Raw genomic sequence first — 20,472 nt, forward strand, 5'->3', positions numbered from 1 at the left:
AGCATGTTTCTGCTGTCACCCTTTGATGGATAGCTGGAAATATTCCACGGTTACACTGTTACACTGAGCCCAGTAGGCTTAGTCTGGATCTGCATCAGTGTAAAACGAAGAGCAAAATCTGACCCTCTAGATTCTTTTTACTCCTTCATAGATCCTAGCTAGGAGTCAATAGCAACATCAATAGGCCAGTAAATTTCATCATTAATTTTGGCTGGGCTGTCTACAAATGGTTTAATATTTCTTGTTTTTTCCTTTACTCAAAATATTTCCCGTAAATCTCTTTCTAATTTACATGTTTAACCCTCTTGTAAAACAGGGCTTTGGTGGATTAAGACCATAAAATCAACTTACATACATTAACTGTCTTGATAGCAGGTAGTTGCAGCTACAACTTTTTATAAAGCAAAATTTAATTCTTGTTTTACTATTTCATTTCAGTTCATGTCTAGAAAAACCTCCTTCTTTGGTGTGTGTTTTAAACTAATTTACCTGATACATTTGTGCAATTTTATGAAATAAATAATTTTGCGAAGCACTGTGCTGACCTATGCAATGGTCTTAGATTTTTCAATTGCATTTTAATGAGGCAAGAAGTGCAATTTTTGCCAAAGTGGAATAAAATCAGATGATACGGTCAGAAAACCAGAAAAATAGCCCAGCAGGAAAAGCTTTCCCTTTTAGCAGGAGGGAAGGGGAAGACACATGATTTGCTCCCTGCTCAGAGCTTCGGAGCCCATCTCCCTGGGCAAGGTGGTTTCAGTGAACTCAGCATGGGCTTTTGCAAAGGCTTCGGCAATGTGCTGGTAGTCAATTTAGCTTAAACTGTTGAATACATTTTGTGGCTATAGTTTGCTAATTTGGTGTCAAGGAAACCACAGAAAAATTAGATCCTGAAGTGGTGTAATTTAGTGCATCTTCTTTGACATCAATCAGGGTACACAGATTACTTCCCCTCAGGAGAGTTTAGCCAGCTAAATTTCTCACTGAGTGGTTTTTATAGCAAGGGCCAATGAAAAACTAAAAATAGCATTGCTGAGGGAATAATTTGTGTTAAAAGAAGTGTCTTGGATAGTGAGTTAAGAGGCTGTCCATTGGTTGTACTGCTTGTTTGATATTTAAAGGCAGTGGATTGACCGGCAGACTTGTGATGCTTTTCAGGAAGGAAGCCACAGGGAATGGCTTGGCATCAGGATTTTTAGTGCCATCTATTGAGATGTGCCAATTTAACAGAAGGTTTTATATATGTATTGTAGGTTTCATTTTTTAACTTACCGACTTTCATTGCATCCATTTGCTGCTTGGACTAGTTTCCAACCTCCTTGCAGCATGGGTCATATCAGATGGTCCTGCTACATCCACACACTATTGGGAAACAGATCAAAATCTCAGTATGGTACCTTCAAGTAGCTGGTTTTTCTCCTCTCATCTTAAAATAACTATCATAAGAGCAAATCTCCGAATTTGGGCACAGCCCTCCAGATCTCTAGAAATGCCTTGGCAGCCAGGACAGAAACATGCCATAGCATTTTTTTATCATTGTTGCAACCACCACAGGAAAGCTCCGCATGGAGCTAAATGAAGCAAAGAAGCTTCATTTAGAAGCCTAAATGAGCAAAGCTGAGTAAATAAAGGATTTCTTTAAAATTAATTAACTGAATAAAAGATTTAAAGAAACAAAACTATTTGGGAATCAGTTCCCAAAAGTGTGCTTTCCACTGCAAAGAAAGAAACGGTCTTAGATCGAATTAATCTTTCCTTTGAGAAAAGTACAGAGGTTTGTTTTGTCTACAGACTTTTCATGACTAAATGCTGGCTAATTTCTGAAGGACAAACTTCCAAAGAAAGTTCTTGACGTTTGTTTTGTTGTGTCAGTTTTAACATTTCCACTTTCATTTCTTTTTATTTTTTCCCTTTTTTTTAATTTGTTTTGCTAGAGATCAGCAGCACTAGAGGAAGAAGAGAAAATTTGACCCCAATTCTTCTAAAAATTTCATTTACAAATTTCTTTCCAGAAACTGTTTGTGACTGCAAATGTGCAAAAGTACCTCAAAGCATCCAAATTTTACTTCAGTCTTTCAAACACAGGACACCAGTTTCTCCAAACCTTGTTTCTGCTGTTTTCCCCAAAACATACATATTTTTAAACCAGTGTGTAATTTTCTTAACTTAATCTTTTGGTTAACAGATCATTTGGATAGAAAATATTATAATCTCAGTGTACATTTTCTTTAATAAATTGTGGAGTTAACTTATGGAGTGTGTTTAATTTACATAACTTAAATCTGCAAAATATTTAACGTGAAGTGTCTATTCAGTTCTAGTATTTGTAGTTCACAATTGATAGTGGGTTAGAAAATGAGTAAATGAGTCTTTTGATCAGAGAAAGGAAATACTACTGTGTAACTTACCCAACTGTTCAGGCAGCTTGAATAAATCTCTTACTGTACCGGTGACACTTGGTTGCCTGCTCGAGGATTCAGGACCAAATTTCACTTTCTTTTGTATCTGTACCATTACCTAAAGTGATCTAGAAGTAAAGCTTAATACACAATTTTAGAAGAAAGGATGCAGGATGCTTGGGTTTGGTTTTTTTTTTTCATTTCTCTCTGACATCAATAGTTGGTATAATGATTTTCAGCTGTAATTTAGCAACACAGAGATAAATGTAAAGTATGAGTAACCTAACCTTTGTAGCAGATGGGAATTTATTAATCTGGTCAAATGTTGTGATGATTTTTAATCAAAGCAAAGCCATGCAAGACATCCAAAACTTTCTTCCAAGGTTTACTTCCCTCCAGCAAGCCCAACCAGTGCTTCTCCTGCGCCTCTCTAAAACAGAATCCCAACAGGAAAACATTTTTCTCCTTGGTCAGGTGTTTAAAACATAGTTTAAGTGATTTCACATCTGAGATTTCTGTTTGTGTGTCCCTATAAATGTTTAAAACTGCTCTTGTCACAGAAATTACGTGACAAGAAAAACAGTGGGGATTACAATGTTTTGCTCTGCTATTTTTTGTTTGGTTTGGTTTTTTGCGGGAGACAGCTATACATAAGCAGTCATTCCCCAGGTGTTTATACTAGACTCCTCCAAATACGCCTGTTGAAGTAGCATACATGGATGAGGACAAAAAATCCCTAAACGCTGACGTTTGAATGAAATATTAAGACCATGTTAGATACATCCTTATTTTTCAGCACTCAGCCCTCTATAAAGCTTGACACCACATTTGCAGTGTTCCTCTGCACTGTGCATACATCACTACTGCAGTACAGAAGCATTAATTTTTCTTTTCCATCTCCCATCCTTCCATTTCTTCTTAACCTGAAAATTGTGCCAGCAGTATGAAGGGTAAAACACATTCCCTACGTGTCCTGCAAGGCTTGTCCATTAAACCAAAAGATAAATCCTCACAATTGCTCATGAATAGCATTTTTCACTATTATTTGTAAGTGTACGTGATGCTTTGCAAACCACACCCACAGAAAATATCCTGGAAATCATGCACTTACCATCAAGGACCAACCAAGAGGATACCATGGCAGATGATCAGGCAGGGCACGGGAAGCACAGCACTGCAGGAGCTGGGCTAGAAGTCTTCCTTCAAATCCCCTCCAAACTTTCTAAGGAAAGCAAATTTATCCCAGAGTACCCCAACATTGTATAATTAACTACATGTAATCTAGAACTTATAGATGAACTGCAGCCACCTCTGGGATAGAAAAAGATCAAGTTTTTAAAAATATTTTTCCATTAAGTTTGAATAATTTCCTGAATGTGTCACTGAGTAATTTTTAACCAGATCTTTCTCATTCTGTCCAAGCAAAGCTGTCAAGAACGATAAATACCTATTTTCTTGGTTGTAGTGAATGCTTCAAAAAGATGCAAGAAAGAAAACAATATATATATTTCACAGCCAAGGAATCAAGTCTATCAAATGCACAGATTTCTCTCCCTTGGGCTGGTGGGTGTCTTTCCCAGGTGACAATCTGCTGTCATTTTTTTAACCCTCTTTCTTAAGAAAACGAGGCTCCTGAGCTCACATTCTGTCTTTCTCTTGGGCCTCAGGTAATAACTTCCAGAAATATTAAACTCTGCAAAAAATTGTGACCTCTCCATCTTTTCCATCATCAGAGATATTCAAAACCCCACCAGACACAGTCTTGGGCACCCTGCTCTGGAGTAAATGACTTCCAGAGGTGCCTTCCAGCCTCCATCACTTGTTCTGCTAAAACTCTTTTTTTCTCTCCTGCCCTCTCCAATGAAGCTATCAAAATATGTAAAAGAAATAATATATATATATTAAAAAAAAAAAACAACAACGGAAAAAAATTAAACAAATGTCTAAACAGTAAATACTTCTGAAGAGTTAATAGCATTCAGTAATCACTCTGAGGCCAAAGTACTTGGCAAGGGTGTCCTTCTCTGAGACTTCCATTCCAAAAGTCATTTCTTAACATGCAGTGTCCTGTTTCCCAGTGTTATGCCAATCCTAATCTACGAGATTTTCAGCCTGAAACATTGGCTGTCTTTCAGCAGACAACAAAATTTCACTGGCTGCCTTGCACTGAGCTTTCTCTATGGCTGCTCAGAGTTTTTCTACAGGATATTAAGGTTCACCTTGATGAACTCAAACAGCTATCTGAGTCTCAAAAGATTCAGGTGAAAAAGCTTGAACACAGAAGCTATTTTCTGCATGTATTCCAGCCCTTTGAGGAGGGTATCAGAACAGCCTCCCTGCTTGCAGAAAGGGAGAGATAAATTGATAGAAAGGATTTACTCACCTAAAACACAGGTTCTGCATAACTTTTGGGCATTTGGTCCTCAGAACTGGATACAAAATCTGGGTGTAGTCACCATGTTCACAGAAATCAGGGTCTGGGGTTTCTAGCTCCTCAGCCTATAGTCAAAAGCCTTTTCTTTGAGAGAGGTAGATATAAGGGCTGGCCTCTCTGCCAGTGGTGGTTCTGTATTTTAACCAACAGGTTTTGATAGAAAAATACACAAACGTTTCTTGAAATAGCGCCTGGCACTTAAGTTTCCTCCTTCCAACCGACTCTCTGCATCTCTGGACAGTCCTGTGCTATGCACAGCTCAGTTTAACACTTGACAGTTTTTGCACAGCTGCAAGGGGAAGAGGTGTGAAGGACTGAAGTGAATCACAACTGTTGTCTGAATTTCATTCCCTAAAATGTCTGTCTTGCCCAGAACACCCACACGGCCTCAGCACAATCAGTCCCTTTACAGGAGAGGCTGCGAGAGCCAGAGGATCATCCGTCAGCTTGGCGTGCCACAGGCTGGCTCCGCGTGGCTGCTCCATCAAATGTGTCTCTTCAGCTTGGAGAGCAGAGTCATCGCAGCTGGGTTGTCCTTTAGCAGGGCAAGTTCAGTAAATCCGTAATCAAAAGGATTTTGGTTGGGTTTAATTTTCCTAATCAGCTTAATTCCTGACAACAAAGTGAGACATCAGATTGCTTTAAATGGCAAGATTCCAAATAACAAACCAATTTAAGCATCAATGACAGCAACTTGGGATATTATCTAGGAATTATTTACTGTCTGAGACAATTTCCTGTTTTGAAATTGAGTCAAGCAAATTTCTACTTATAAAAACATCCTTTCAGACCAAGTCCTGTAGAGCTTGTTCAGGAAAATTTCTACGAGCTACAAGAATTTTGGTATAAATATGCTCAGATAGTACTTGATCTTTATGGTCAATAACCTTTAGGGTTATTTTCTTTTTGTAGTGAGCAAATGACATCACCATAGCATACAGCACCAGTTATCTATCCTTGTGCAAGCAGAAAAGTCTCAATTATTTATGTTTCAAAACACATTGCAGCATTTTTAAATTGCATCCAGAGACTTAAAATCTGCACCTGAAACCTTTCGTTTCAAATGTCTTATTTGTAAAATGAGCATAAAGCAATATTTACCTACTTCATAGTTTTCTGTTGTTTAATTACTGCTGACTGTCCTTGACTAAAATATTCTCAATGGGCAAAATTCATCCCTGGGTAAACAAGCAGCAAGTGTAAGGCTTAAGCACATTTAGCAGTCCCTGCAATCATTTCAATGTATACCCAAGGAAGTGCAGTCTGCTGCTTAGACGTATTGCATCAGCTGCAGTAATATGCTGTGCCATGAAATACTCAAGTTAATGCTCAATAAAATCTTATTTGCACAAAGTATTCATACCTGCATGAGCCCGAGTTAGAGTTGCCATTCAAAGGCTCTTCCTTCTTTGTTACTTCGGGAATAAAGTAGATGGTTCAACTTTTGGTACTTTCTACTTGGGCAGTGAGCAGCAACAGTGGAAAGATTTGCATTTAGTTTGGTAAGAAAACTTAACAGTCAAGCATTTTGGCAGTCTGGAAACATCTTTTAAATCGGGGAATGAAATCTTGGTTCTATGAATATCCACAGCAAAACTTCTGTGAGCAATGCAGGGAAGGATCTCACCAAGAGCTTGCTGAGTCCCTGCTTGAGTCAGAGCACTTCAGCACTTCATCAAAGCAGCCCCTCAGTTTGATTTTTTTAATATATTCTTCTTTAAGGCGAGCAGCTTGATATTAGTTTGTGGTTTTGAGTCATTAGCAGCACCTTCTTAAGCACAGGAGTGAGTATTTTCTAAGAATACTTTCAGGCTTTAGTGGTACAGTGGACGCCCAACAGGTTCCCTTTTAGAGACCCCATGTTTTTATTTGCTTTGTCTAACACAATTTTTTCTTCTCCTACAATCGGTGTTTTTTATTTGAAAAGCATTAATTCAAACTAGGAGACCATCATACATAAGTGACTTCAAAGCCTTTATGCATAGAACACCTTCCAAGTGACCACAATTTTGATTTTTCTTTTATAAAAAATTCATTTATAAAAATTAGCAGGTGCACTCTGCCTGTTGCCCGGCAGTTCAAATCAGAAAGGAGAAAAAAAAAAAATTAAAAACTGGAAAGAAAAGGATAGCCATTGTCCTAGGATATAATTGTCCGTTTGTGAAAGTTAAATTTTTCCCACTGAGTCTATTGCTGGACAATCTCAACTCTTTACATTTTTTGGTTTGAAGAAACTCTGGGAAAATTTCTACCTCTGGGGGAAAATATTTGTATTTCAGACAGCGAATTCATTGAAAGCCCTTGTGAGTGCTGGTACACATGTTACACTGGCCCCTCTGGGAGCTCAAGTCAATGCAGTGACCCGTGCCTGTCCAAGCTCCATTTCTTACCACATTTCTTGGGGCAGATCTGAGCACGCTGAGACACTGGGCAAGTGGATAAAGCCAGGGATTCCCATCGGGAGCTCCAGTCCCAGAGGATGGGGCTTCTCTCAGGCACGCTTTTGCTGAAGACAGCTCATGTCTAATATGAGATCCAGAAATCAGCTTTCCTGTCCTCACTGAAGTGGCACACATAGCAGCAGCAGTGTGAATTTTAAAGAAACACACTATCGAAAGAGAGATGATCCTCCTGGAGCAAGAGGCCCTTACACAGCTGAGCTGTCACGGAAGAAAAATCAGGGCAGTGTCCGACCCACAGCCTTACTTCACACAACCAAATATTGGTGCTAACTTTACTGAGCATAACTACTCATATAACATCATCTTTAAGCTTTCATATTTCATAATATGCAAAACATCAGCTTTCTGGGGTTTATAGGGAAACAAACAACCCAGGTGTAAAAATACTAAAGTTCCTGCAGGTTGCTACTTGCCGGAGTGCTCCCAGTTGTATTTGTTTCCACAGACTGAAGGCTTACCTGACACTGTGACTTTTATGACTACAGGTCTGCAGGATAAAACCGTCAGCTGCCAAGGAAGGGTTCCAAGGACATTGTCTGCACAGAGGCTTAGCGCTTGTCTATGCAATTCCAAGTAAACGTTGAGGTCTAGCAATTATCACTCTATCCACTAAAAGTTAGCAATGCAGTTGACTCTAGGAGACCCATTCTTATGCAAAGTAGCACTTGGGAAAAAAAGAATGAGATTGGGAACAAAGTCTATTTATTTACTTTTACATATAAATCAGGAGACCTCTGAAACTCACAGGCACTGAAGAAATAGCTTGTTTGAGAAAACTTAAACATGTCTCCTCAGTCAGCTCCCACTCCATAGGAAAGCTCCGTGCTCTCTGAAGGGGCTAGAACATCTTGCCAAGAAGGTATTTGGACATTAATTTTTTAAATTAATGCTTCAGGATATTCACACAAAGACACAGATATCAACTACTGTGTAGAATATATTTTTAATTGGAAGAGGCCATGCCAGCTGAGCTATAAAACAAGTACAAGCTGTTAGATATAATAATAGAGAAAAGGTGCTAGGGGAAAATAGTGAGTCATGGAAAAATTAAAAGAAAAAAAGAAAAAGAGAGAGAGAGAGAGAGAGAGAAAGCTAGTTAAAGGAGACTTCCCAGGACTCCTGAGCTAAGGTAACGGTAGAAAAACATGAAACTTATCATGACCATCACGAATACTGTTCAGGGATGCAGGGATCTTGATACCATGGAAATGGCACTTGTATTCAGGATTATCTTACATGATTCACATATAAATGAAGATGGTTCAGATTTTGGAGCAGTAACAACGCACATCAAAAACTGCAAGTGTTGTTTACAGTGCACGTACATGCACTGTATACGGCATTGTGATATAGATGCAAGAAATTAACAAGGAATTTAATTTTCCACTTTCTGTCAGAAGTGAGCGATGCAAGCCGTAGGTTCTGGTACATAGATAGCTGCCACTGATTTCAGCGTCAACCAGATGTCACTGCTCTGATGCTGACTTGAGGCAAATGCAGCCAACATGTTTTCTATAAAATTAAATCCCTTTATTTGCATCTGTAAATAATTTTCCCTAAAATAAGTACCAGGGGTACTAACTTTGCTATTTGCTTTTTATTTTATTCCTTTTGCCTCTGAGAAACACAACTGCATGTCCTTAACTGGAAGCATAGTCCAGACAAGACTGTTGAGAAGCCAAACTGATGCACTTTGTTAGCGCAGACCTGCAAGAGCCTGCGGACGGCAGCACCACGGGCAGTACAAAGCCGAGGGGACCCACTGGGTGCTATGCTGCTGCTGCAATGCACAGCTCTAGCTCAGCACCCTCTACCTCACACAAGACAGTTTGTATACATATGACAGGTAGGCGCCTGGAAGGTGATAGTGAGCATACCAAATGCATAGTCTGTTGAGCCTCTTCCTCAAAGATCTCAGGCATCCTCTAAGACGAGGGGTGGATGGAAGGCAGAAGTGGAGCAGCGGCATTCACAGCTGGGGCCAGGTTTGCTTCTCACAGAGCTGGAACAACAGTTGTTTCTTTGCTCATCAGTGCAGTCGCTCAATGCCCGATGCCTCCTCTTGAAGGCATCTCACTGGGGTTATCATTCACTGGTCTGGAACGAGGTGCTGCCTGCTCAGTGCACATTTTGGCCAGAGCACTCCTTTAAATAGGAGGATTACAAGGATTTGAATCTTTCAGGGCAGGATTCCCTTTCCTCAGTGACTCCTCGAAATACAGGTGGGAACTATCATTTTAAAACAGCACGTATGATCCCTGCTCATTTCTTTGACACAGAAGTTGTACGCTCCTGCCCTCGGGAGCGGATTTGGCTTCCAAACAGGAGCACCCCTGGAGGGCAGGGGTTCAGCTGCAGCCCCTCAGCAGCTTTAGAGAGATGATGTGGAAAGAAGCCCTTGCCTTTGTGGCGGTGGACACAGCTGCAGGAATGCTTTGCTGCCTTTTCATACAGGGGTGTGCTGCCAGTCCTGGCACAGCAGAAGCTAGGAGCTCCCAGGAACCACAGCCTGCAATGCCCTTGAAAGTACTGAGGCCAAGACAAGAAAAAAATCTTGGGCTGCTTCTATCCCTACTTTCCAGTGTCCAAGAGTCTCTGTATTCCTGCTGGTTGTCCTTTACTGTCTGACATGACCAGCACTAAAAATTTACATATTGCAGCACCCACCTGGTGGGTGTCTGGGTTTGTTACGGACCTTTCCCTAAATCCCTAGATGTTCAGCAGTGCTCATGTCTAGAACAGCAAATGAAACGCTGGATATAGAGAATTTTTATATGCCAGCCGAGAGGGGGTTGTGATAATGTAATTTTTAGATGTAGGTGCTTCTAAGCCTTTCAGAGGAGTCAGCCCTAACTCCTTTTAGCGCTGAAGTCAGAGAGTGTTCAGCATTTCTGTCAAAGCCCAAACACTGTGAGACCTGGGCAGTCAGACCTAAATTAAGTCAGGTAATACACTTTTTCTCAAACACCGTTTGCAAAACTGGTAGAGAAAATGCCAAATTTTGTCAATGACATTTTAGAACAATTTTCTGCTTTCAATGTTAAGTACATCCATTTTGTCTTTGCATTTATAGGTCTCCTTTTCTTCTTGTATATTTGAGCTCCAGATAATTATTCTAATTAAAAATATGTAAAAGCAAGCAAATGCAACAGCAGTATTTTCTCTTTTGAAAACTATGGATAATTACCTCCAGCATCCATTACTTAGATGCCCCATGACACATTTTTATTTTGTTTCTCTGATATTTTTCTCTTCTTTTTCTCTTTCTGCCAATGCAAATCTTACATATTGATTGACTTCTATAGTATTTTACCTGAATGCATGACATTAGCCATTAAAAGCTCTATTTTACTGTACTACTTTGGGGGTGGCGGGAGGGGTACACAAAACAGCCAGCCAGACACTTTCTCAATTATGTATTAAGGCTGCAATGCTTTAATACCAGAAAGACAAACAAGAATTTTCACTAAATATTCTCCTCTGTGGGTAACAGCTCCCCATTTCTTTATAAAACTTGTAAAGTATAATTTAGAAAACTACAGCAAAAGTAATTAAAAATCAGATGAACATGCACGAACTTATTCATTGACAATAATAGCTAAAACTCAACTCATTCAGAAAGTTGGGTATCAAAGGAAAAGATTAAAAAGAGAAATTAAAAAATGTTAATAGTGCCTCCTTTATAAATATACAGGCATCTCAAGGTACAAAAGCACATACATCAGAAAAAATGAGGGAGAGACTTATAAGTGATCTGCAATCCTACAGGTCAAATAGCACTTACAAATTACACATTATAAATTTAATATCTCTCAAAATCAAGGTATGCTGTGTACAGACTATATACCGTCTCTGTGCTATTTATTAGTAGAGAAACTTTCAAGCCAATTAACTTAAAGATTGTTTTCTGGGCTTCTCTTTCCCTCACCTCTTTGTAAGATGTGTGTTGTTCTTATGGTGCGACTTCAGCACAGGCCTTCCTAAACTCACTAATGAATGAAGATACCCAGCCAAATAGCTCCTGAGAGTCTAGGTCTTGTGGCTCCCCAAATTTTACCTGTAAATTTGAAAGAGAAGAATATTTTAAATTAGTAGAACCAAACTAATCTAAACCATGTCCACTATCTTAATGAAATTAAAAGAGCAAGATGAAAGTTAAATAGCTTCATTAATAATAATATTAATACTGCCAAAAACTTAGAGCTAGCTAAAATCTCCAGCAAGCTGAGATGCAAACCATTCCAAGTAAAAGTGGCCCCAGGAGCGGTCACTGAATCACCTCAGTAACCTGTGTTTCTGTATAACTCAGTCTCTTTGGCTGAACTACAGATCTCCAGCTGAAGAGGAGAAAAATCAGTAAATCGTGACATTTTCTGGCTCTGCAGTTTGTTAGATAAACCCATTCATAAAAGGAAATGCATACATTAGGGGAATGGTTTACATTCCACAGTAGGCATGGTAGCAGCACATTCAAGCCAAAAAGTTTTCCTTTTCTGTCATTTTGCTTTGCAAACAAACAAAACTATTCACAGGGATGCAGACATTTTGGGGAGAAGAAGTAATCTGTCAGAGAGCCGCCTTTCCTTGTTCTTTCCTTCACCTGAAAACGGTGAACAGATGGAAAGTTTTTGAAAAAGACATGAACAATATTGACATTGTGTCTGCTCTGCTATAAAAACAGAGGTGAAAGGCAGTCGTACCACAAAGTTCAGTACTAAGAGAGCAATTCCTGCATTAATTAAAATCACTTCCACATATGTTCTCCAGTTCCAGGATAGGAAAGGATTTTTGATATTAAATCTGTTGCTAAGGTTTAATTCCAGAGGTTTGTCATCATTTTCAAAGATTCCCCCTTAATGGGATCAATGAGTTAAAGAACGTAGCTCTGCCTGCAACCACTTTCTAATTGAGCAGAACAAATTTCAAGAACGTGCTCCAAAAGCTCCATCAAAAAATTTCAAAAGGCATCTTGTGCTACGACAAGTTGTTATCTTGGCTGTAAGTGAGAGCTGCTCTGTACCAGGGGGATACAACTCTCCCAAGGCCGAGCAGTGATGAAGTTGTATTGCAGGATTTCAGATCGCAACTGAAATAGACTGAAGGGTTTGGACAGGTACGTGTCGTTACCTACACGTGTTCACCTGGACATCATCTACCCTTCTTAGGAGCAACTCCTCTGCCTGCAAATCAGCAACACAGTAAAAACAACCACTTGCATATAATCCCATCACAAAAACTTTAACATTAACCAGTGACACCTGATTAATAGTTTTGCTTGTTGTCTTCCTAATTGCACCTCCTGGGTGCTCCAAGCCCTTGATCTTTGGCACGCCTCGCCACTCACCTATGGTGTACCATCAGTTAAACAGTAATGAGAGAGGCTTTTCCTGGAGCTAATGACCATCTGTGAGAAGTTGATAGCCCACAGCTATACCACAGGCAGCTATCCCCAATTTATTGTTCATCCCATAGAAGTGTCACATGCCAAGGTCATTATTGACTTTATAAGCAGAATATAAAATCATAAAGGTAGGCCTGTGGATTTTTGTTTTATGTGAAACATGATCTCCATGGCTACCTACAACACATATCCAGATCAAATATTCCCCCAGGTAAGCTGGTTTATTCCTTCCTAGTGCTATTGAGATGATAGTCTGGTCTTTGATCACCCATCCTATCTTATGTTTGCTTTACATTTTTGCTACTTTACAAATATGCAAAAAGATCTGCCTAGAAATGACATTATTCAGAAGAAAAAAAATCCATTCTAAGGGAACGAAATATATTAAATGCCTAACTTTAGAGAATAATGGGGAAGGGAGGGCAAAACCAGTTGGGTTAAAACTTGAGGAAACTTCCACCTACATGGAAAATGAAATCCTCTTCAGATGCAAATAAGAGCCTCAGATAAAAGTTTCCAACAGAAGAAAGGCAAGCAAAGAGCCGCACACATACATCTGTAGCACAGCATCACCTGTGTAATGCCTCCTGGCTGAGGGTACACAGCTGGAGGGCAACCGCCTGTGCAGGAGGGGTATGGCAGAGGTGCACATTCAGGAGGGCACAGCCAGCGCTCGCTGGGCATGACACCACGTGCAAGCAGGACCAGCCACGCAACACTAATTCCCTGCTGAGGATGACTTTTAGGTAAAATGGGTCAGATTCTTCAATATCCCATGCAAGTGCCCCCTGGCCCAAGGTTTTACAGCACAGATCATCTCATGTCTAAATTTGCTGCATACTTTCCAACCATTTCCACTCATTTAACTTGATTGTAAATTCTCTTTTTTTCACTATTTTTTCCACCTTTTTTTTCTTCTTGCTTTATTCCAGTCCTGCAACCTTTTTTGAAGGCCTGGTACAAACTTCTTGGTCTGTGTGCTACATACAAATTTGGCTTGCTACACTGAGGTGTTTTTCCTATTTTTTTAAAGGCTGCAAGAGACACAAAGAAATGCTGCACACTGGTACAATATTGCTTTTAGTACAACATTAGTAATTAAATTTCCTTGGTCAAACATCTTGCTAATCTTCTGTCTGTTCAGATAGCTCCCCAAAGGTCTTCCTGGCTGCATCTTCTGTGCAACATTTGCCTGTCATAAAACTTCTGTACTTTTAATCTCTCACCCCCATAAAAAAAAAAAAGAAAAAAAAAAACCCACACAGAACAAAACCTACAACCATCAGTTAAAACCACGTCCTAATCACAGGACCAGGAAGCAGTTATTCCAGTTTCAGAGATTAGCACTGCATTTCAGCAAATCTGTCCCTTTCCTTAAAGCCTCCTAGTGTGACTATCTGCCGGAGAATACTGTTCCCATAGCAGAGACCTCCTGAGTTTCTATCACACTCCAAGAGCATTGTACTAAACGAGGAATGTACATGCTATGTTGTTAAGAATTGCAGCGTGGAGCTTTTATCATTCATTCTGGTGTGACCCTCTGACCCAAAAAACATTTTCTAGTGTATTGGACCTAGATGGGTTGCTTCTGTTCAGAGGAAAAAAAGATTAAGAAAACTAGGTGCTTCTCCAGTGCAAGTGTGGGTGAATAGAACAGGAACAAACAAGAACAGATGGTTTCTTTATCAGAAATCTTCTGCTGGAGCTTCCTTTCTGCTCTGCTCATTTAGAGATCTGTGCTGCTACTAACAACTCTATCCCAGTGTCCCTCCCACCCGAATACCAGTAGCTAAATCAGTGCCCTGGACTATAAGCTTGTCACTTTAAGAAACCCTCAGCCCAAGTAACAGATTTGCAGCTGTCTACCAGCCAAAGACACCATTGCGAGTAGGAACCAGAAAACACCGGGTTTTCTCTAACGTTTTCTATAACGCATTGAAAACATTCAACAGTTACACTCACTGAATTTATAAAGTTGATGAACATCCACTTTTCTTTTTGATATTTGGGCCACAGACCCTTTAAAAAGCAGGCTGTAAGACCTCAAGAAAAATAAAAGTCAGATTTTCATTCAAAACTTTCCACCACTGTTAGATGTTATTTCCTCCCCCCAGTTTCTGTGGACAGTATAACTGTAGAGCATGTGGAAGTATGGGAAGATCTTGCAGTTCTTTCTCCACCACCACCACCCCTTTTTTATTTTCTATAAAGAAATGTAGATTTATTTGCATTGCATTTAAATATGGTATGTACCAGTATGTTGCTATAAAGCTTCTTCATTTCATCACATCTTTTTGACAGCTGGGATAGATCCCCTTCATATTTCTGAATTAAATCCTGTAATAAAATAAAACTTCTTAATTTGGTATAGAAGCGTAATATTAAAGCAGGAATTAAACAGCAGTGAAAACAAGATAATTCAAGTCAAAATTTTTATGTCACAAAAATTTCACATTTCACAAAAGATAAGCATACATCAAGTGCACAGATTTCCTTGCAAGTATTAAGACATCAAAGACAAAAAAAAAAGAAACATCAACGTTAGAAATTTTTTTTACTCTATCATCCAATGACACTACCTAAATCTATTAAAATGGGCAGAACTAGATAAACATCATAAGGTCCCAGTTTCCACCCGCATTTGGCATAGTCGAGCCTTTCTGCATGTGGAGCAAACACTCCCAGTTGCTGACTCTTAAGGAGACAGAAACAGGGCCTTAGAAACTTAACTTTTGAAATAATTCTTAATCATGGTTCCTTTGTAACCTATGTGGTTTTGACAATATGTATTGGAGCAGCATGCTGTTGAGGTGTTCCAAGGGAGAAGGGAATATACGGATTGAGCAGACGCTGGCACTACCCAGCGCAGAGGGACCCGGGGCAGCAGAGGTGAACACGTGCACACCACAGAGCGGGGAATGCCTGTACTGGAAGTAGCCCTGTTCACAACCAGCACAGCAGTGCCATCGAGAATCAGTTAACTCGTCTGTACCTGAGAAAGCCCTGTGTGTGACTCTGCTGGCTCCTGGCCAGAACTGGGCTTCCTACAGCCTGCTCAGCTGCCTCTCAAACCGTCACGTTCACTAGCATGGGCAGAATCATCTTAGACCAACCTGTATTCACAATTCAGGCATGCCCTTGAGTGGTCGCTTTTCCTAATTAACAAGTGATAGGAGACAAGAGGAAATGGCTTCAAGTTGTGCCGGGGGGATTAGGTTGGATATTAGGAAAAATTTCTCCACCAGAAGGGTTGTCCAGCATTGGAACAGGCTGCCCAGGGACGTGGTGGTGGTGTCACCATCCCTGGAGATATTTCAAAGATGCGTATGTGGCACTTGGGGACATGGTTCAGTGGTGGCCGTGGCAGTGCTGGGTTAACGATTGGACTCGATGATCTTAAAGATCTTTTCCAACCTAAATGATTCTGTGATTCTCTATGTTATTTTCCTTTCTGTCTGAGGACAGAGAAAATTATTACAAATTCATATATACTTTAAAGTTGCTATTATTCCAAAGTGCTTATCATGGGCAACCATGGGGCTACCTGGTCCTCATCCACTCCAGCCCATTTGCCTGTGAAGCAAAAGCAAGAGATGCCAAAATTCTGCAAAACCCTTCCAATGCTGCAGCTTATAGTATGAGACATTATCAAAGGGGAATAAAAGGCCACTTTCCCTCAGATGCTCCTGGCTCTCTTGTCAGGGCAGGTCTCAGCACAAACCAAGCAGATTACTCATCTTTTACCTCCAGCCCACAACAAGGTTATAACAACGTTACCTTTAGTTCCTTGCAGAACTGTGACTCCTGGGGTGTTGCCTTGATTGTCTTGGGTTTAAGAAGCCGTCTCCACTGAATAATGTTTTCCAATTCTTTTTTTAAAACTAACAAAAGAAAAGCAAATGAGAAATTTTACTAGCATGCACTTGTGCCCAAAGGACTGCAAATGCCTAATCTAGGACATCTGGAAAATTTAGGAAAATATGGGTCTATAATATATTCATCTAGGAATATTAATTTCTGTTTTGAAATAGAAATCCTAAAAGAGGCACGGGGCTTATGGCAAAAAGTAGTACGTGATGACATCACAGCAACCACAGAATAACGAAGAGGTCAATAGTATGGTTATGCAGCAGCTGAAAATCTGACTGTTCCTAGCTGTCAGCATCAGGATTAGCAATGAAAATAACATTCTTCAACCCTACGTTTTTCTGTAGGAAGTTCAGGGTTCCTTTAAAGATAAAAGAACAACAATTCTACTCTATCTAACAGTAAGAAATCATGTCAGTTGGCCCTAAGCACTACATTGGGACTGCTACTGTGGGAGCTCTTGTGGTGTGAAATGTGGGGAGAAGAGGATACAGCCTTGGCTCCAGGGCTTTGGTCCTGAACCTGCAGTCTGGTATCCTCCCCCTCTTGTGCTTCCAGCAAATGAGCTCCAGGATGTGCCTCGAACCATGGGGTGAGAAAGGCTGGTTCAGTGGCATTTGGTCCATCTCTTTCCCTCTCTGCCTTGCCAGATGGGACTCAGAAGATACAAGTGACTATGCTGACCCCCATCAGGAATCCACGGAGGGAGGAGGCCAGTCAATCTCCTCAAGTTCCCATGATTCACCTCCTTTGACAGCTCCCAAAAGTTTCTGGTACTGTGCCCATTGTACCGCTTTACCCATGACTTTCCAAAATTGTCTTTAAAATATTTAGTGATTTTGAATTGCTACCAACACTGTCCCCAGTGAAGAACACAAGTGACTGAAGGTAAATACTGTTATTTTTAGTTACTTATGCCTCCTAAAAAGTTGATTGGAATTTCTTGGAACAGAATAAAAGCACACTTTAGTAGCCTCAAGCTACATGCCTGGCTGACTCCCAAAGCCCAGCAGAATAGGTACAAGGGTTTTTCAAAGAGAAAGCTGAGAGCAACTGTCATTCAGGTATCAAATGTCAGTCAGAGGCTGAAATATGATATATTGGTCTGTAGTTACAGTTAACACCCATGCCACATTTTCAAAGGATAGATTTTTATAAACTTTCAACATAACGCAAGTCATTTTCATCCACATGTACACCTTCTCTATCAGCTCCCCAAGGGTTCAATCCAAAACCCATAGAATTCACTGGTCAGCTTATGATACCGTTCAACAGCAAATTGCAAACATCTCCCAAAATCTACCTTACATTTGAACAATCTTATTGTCTCCCCTCCTGTCGACTTCATGAACATTGGACTCCGTTCTAGAGAAGGAGATCAGTTTGGTTCTTGAATTTCAGGAAGGTTTCTCCTGCTGCACTGCCTGCTCCCAGAGACTCCGCCACAGGTGGAACTTTGATGGAGCACTTGTATCACTTAATATTTGTAGTTTATGATAAACTCTATTTACCATGGGCAGTATATTTTTTGTATTTCTAAACCATCTGGACACACTTTCATTATTTTCTTTTTTTTTAATATTTCACAGTAATGTGGCAGATTAAGTATCACCATAGCAACACTTTACCTCAATGTTTTGAACCTTTACCACCTTTTACAAACTACAGAAGTGCAATGAAAACCTGTTCCAAATGACTGCACAATATATGAAAATCTTTCTCTGAATTTAGAAACCACATTTACATACCATCAACTTCAGCACAGAGGCCTTTCATGGAAGCTAGAAAGGAAGAGAGGGAAAAACACGCTAATAAGTATCATTCATATTGTGAGAATGGGAGTTTCCACAGAAGCTGAAGGACTTCACTTTCCATTTGTTGATTTTTTTTTCCCCTCCCTCCTCTTACCATCTGGTACAGCTTCAAATTCTGTCAACTCTTGAGAAAATTTGGCCAGATCAGGCTCATGTAAGAAGATCTGTTCCACAAGGGCATGAAGCAAGGTGAATGTCCTCTCTTTACCCCGCAACAGAGGTAACTGCAAATAGAATAGAACAATAGTTGACAGACTGAGCTATTATACTTTAAAAAAAAAAGAAAAAGAAAAAAGAAAAAGAAAAAAGAAAGAAAAAAAAGAAAAGAAAAAAGAAAGAAAAGAAAAAAGAAAGGAACAGCAGGGATGTTGATAACTCCCATGTAAATTTGACAAGAATATAAAACACAATGAAATTAAACTTCTTTTCAATCTGCCATTTCAAAGACATTCTTGATTAAGATCAGCTTTATACTTTCATATCCACTGCCCTTCCCTGTTCTTTTCTGTTGTATGTATTTCTCACGTTGTCTTTTTTTTTTTTTTTTAAGATATCCTAATTGATTGCATTTTGGAATGATTTTGGACATCCAAACACAGTTATTATTCCTTTCCACTTTAAAGCAGTGTGCTGTGTTCACAAAGATAGCAAAGTTCCTTAAGTGAATCTGGGAAGATGCTCTGTGGCAGAAAATTATTTTGTAGGCATTTTTCATTATGATACATGTGGTATTGCCACCATTAGATACATATATACATATATATATATATATATATATATGAAAGAGAGAGAGAGAAAGCAAGTTGTGTCTCAGAGTTGTCACCGCAGTTATAAATCACTCACTCATATATTAAAAGTCTCCAGATGGGAAAGATACCTTACAAAACCAATAAAAATCCTTCTCTCTTCTATTTACGAATCAGACATAATCTTACAGTAGTGTTAAAGGTACAAGGCAGCTTAGGAAATTCGTATTTATTTCTTTCTTTTTAGGATAAGAATATGACGCTATGCCACTGTTGGGTGGAGGAAGGAAAAAAGCCCACGTGCTCAGTAGCAATGTTTTCTGATGGCAAATTCTGATGAGGAGGGGAAAGCAGTTTCCATAAAACTAATGGAAAACTCAGCTTAATGTCACACAAGTTGTAGGTCAGTGAAGAGGCAGAGAACCAAGAGCGAGGCGATGCTTCTTGTACAGCAGATCTCTGTCAGAAAAGAGTAACGATCACAACTGCCACCTTCTTTCCCTATTCATCCAGCAGAGCGGGGGGGGGGGGGAGGGGTAAAACCATTGCAGGCAAATTTCACTCTCTTTCAATTTAATATTCTGCTTTTGAAACTGTACCTTAAAATGGCATTGTACCACTTGTTGTAAAAGACCTTGCACCAGAGCAAAACGAAGCACTAAGAAATCACCGCAGTGCCACACGTGCGCACCCATCACAGAAGTGATGCTGCAGAGTTACAGCCCTGACCGCATGGCGAGGGTCCATATAGCAGTGCTCTGCACAAAACTACAAAACACACTTTATCTAAACTTTCATCTAACCAGGGGCCTGCAGCTCAGGCACCTCTTCGAGCCAGGAGGTCTTCACATCGGGGTAGTCAGCATGCTGATGTTCTACCTCATTAGAAACAAAGTACTGAACATGGCAATGCCCCCACCTAGCCAGCACTGCGGTCCGAAATGGGGGAATGCATCTTGTTATGACCAACATTAAAGTATATATTGTTAAACAGGATCTTGTTTCTAGAGTAACCAAGAGCAGATGTTAAAATGCTAGCTACTCATTAAAAATGATTGCCTTTCTCCAGATTCAGGACAAAACTGAGTTAACATTAATATTTAACATACCTTGGAATATGATTTTAATGACAAGAAAAATATTTACTCACTTTGGTCAAAGATGACAAACGAAATCCTTTAGCCTTATCTTTTCCAGCCTTTTCATTTAAATGGTTCCCAATGGCTAAAACATACTCCAAGACAGCAACAAATTTCTGGCTGGATTGCAGCTGCTTACTCGCTTGGATTTTCTGGTTTATTAGCTGAAACACACAAATCTTCCTTCAGTTCAAATTGAGAACATGAGTA

The 20,472-nt window shown here is 39.8% G+C and overlaps 1 protein-coding gene across 6 annotated transcripts in view; it reads right to left on the bottom strand.

The window, feature by feature from the left end:
- Positions 1 to 1,271: 1,271 nt before the first annotated feature.
- LOC130155986 (formin-F-like) overlaps positions 1,272 to 20,472 on the bottom strand; it is a 51,746-nt gene continuing 32,545 nt past the window's right edge. The window contains exons 12-23 of one of the 6 annotated variants that reach the window (XR_008824281.1): positions 20,274 to 20,426; positions 18,472 to 18,601; positions 18,312 to 18,344; positions 16,474 to 16,577; positions 14,950 to 15,033; positions 11,224 to 11,352; positions 9,173 to 9,297; positions 7,224 to 7,356; positions 6,197 to 6,287; positions 4,783 to 5,445; positions 3,511 to 3,621; positions 1,272 to 1,362 (exon numbers count right to left, since the gene is read on the bottom strand). Coding sequence is in view for 1 of the 6 variants with exons in the window: in XM_056354040.1 (XP_056210015.1) it covers positions 11,248 to 11,352; positions 14,950 to 15,033; positions 16,474 to 16,577; positions 18,312 to 18,344; positions 18,472 to 18,601; positions 20,274 to 20,426 (609 nt within the window). In the remaining 5 variants the exon portion in view is untranslated. Of the gene's footprint in view, positions 1,363 to 3,510; positions 3,622 to 4,782; positions 5,446 to 6,196; positions 7,357 to 8,219; positions 9,393 to 11,223; positions 11,353 to 14,949; positions 15,034 to 16,473; positions 16,578 to 18,311; positions 18,345 to 18,471; positions 18,602 to 20,273; positions 20,427 to 20,472 lie in introns of those variants that run through there. The other 5 variants (XR_008824280.1, XR_008824279.1, XR_008824283.1 and 2 more) reach the window with 5 other exon arrangements.

Source organism: Falco biarmicus, chromosome 10 (genome assembly GCF_023638135.1).
Source record: "Falco biarmicus isolate bFalBia1 chromosome 10, bFalBia1.pri, whole genome shotgun sequence".
Classification (NCBI taxonomy): domain Eukaryota; kingdom Metazoa; phylum Chordata; class Aves; order Falconiformes; family Falconidae; genus Falco; species Falco biarmicus.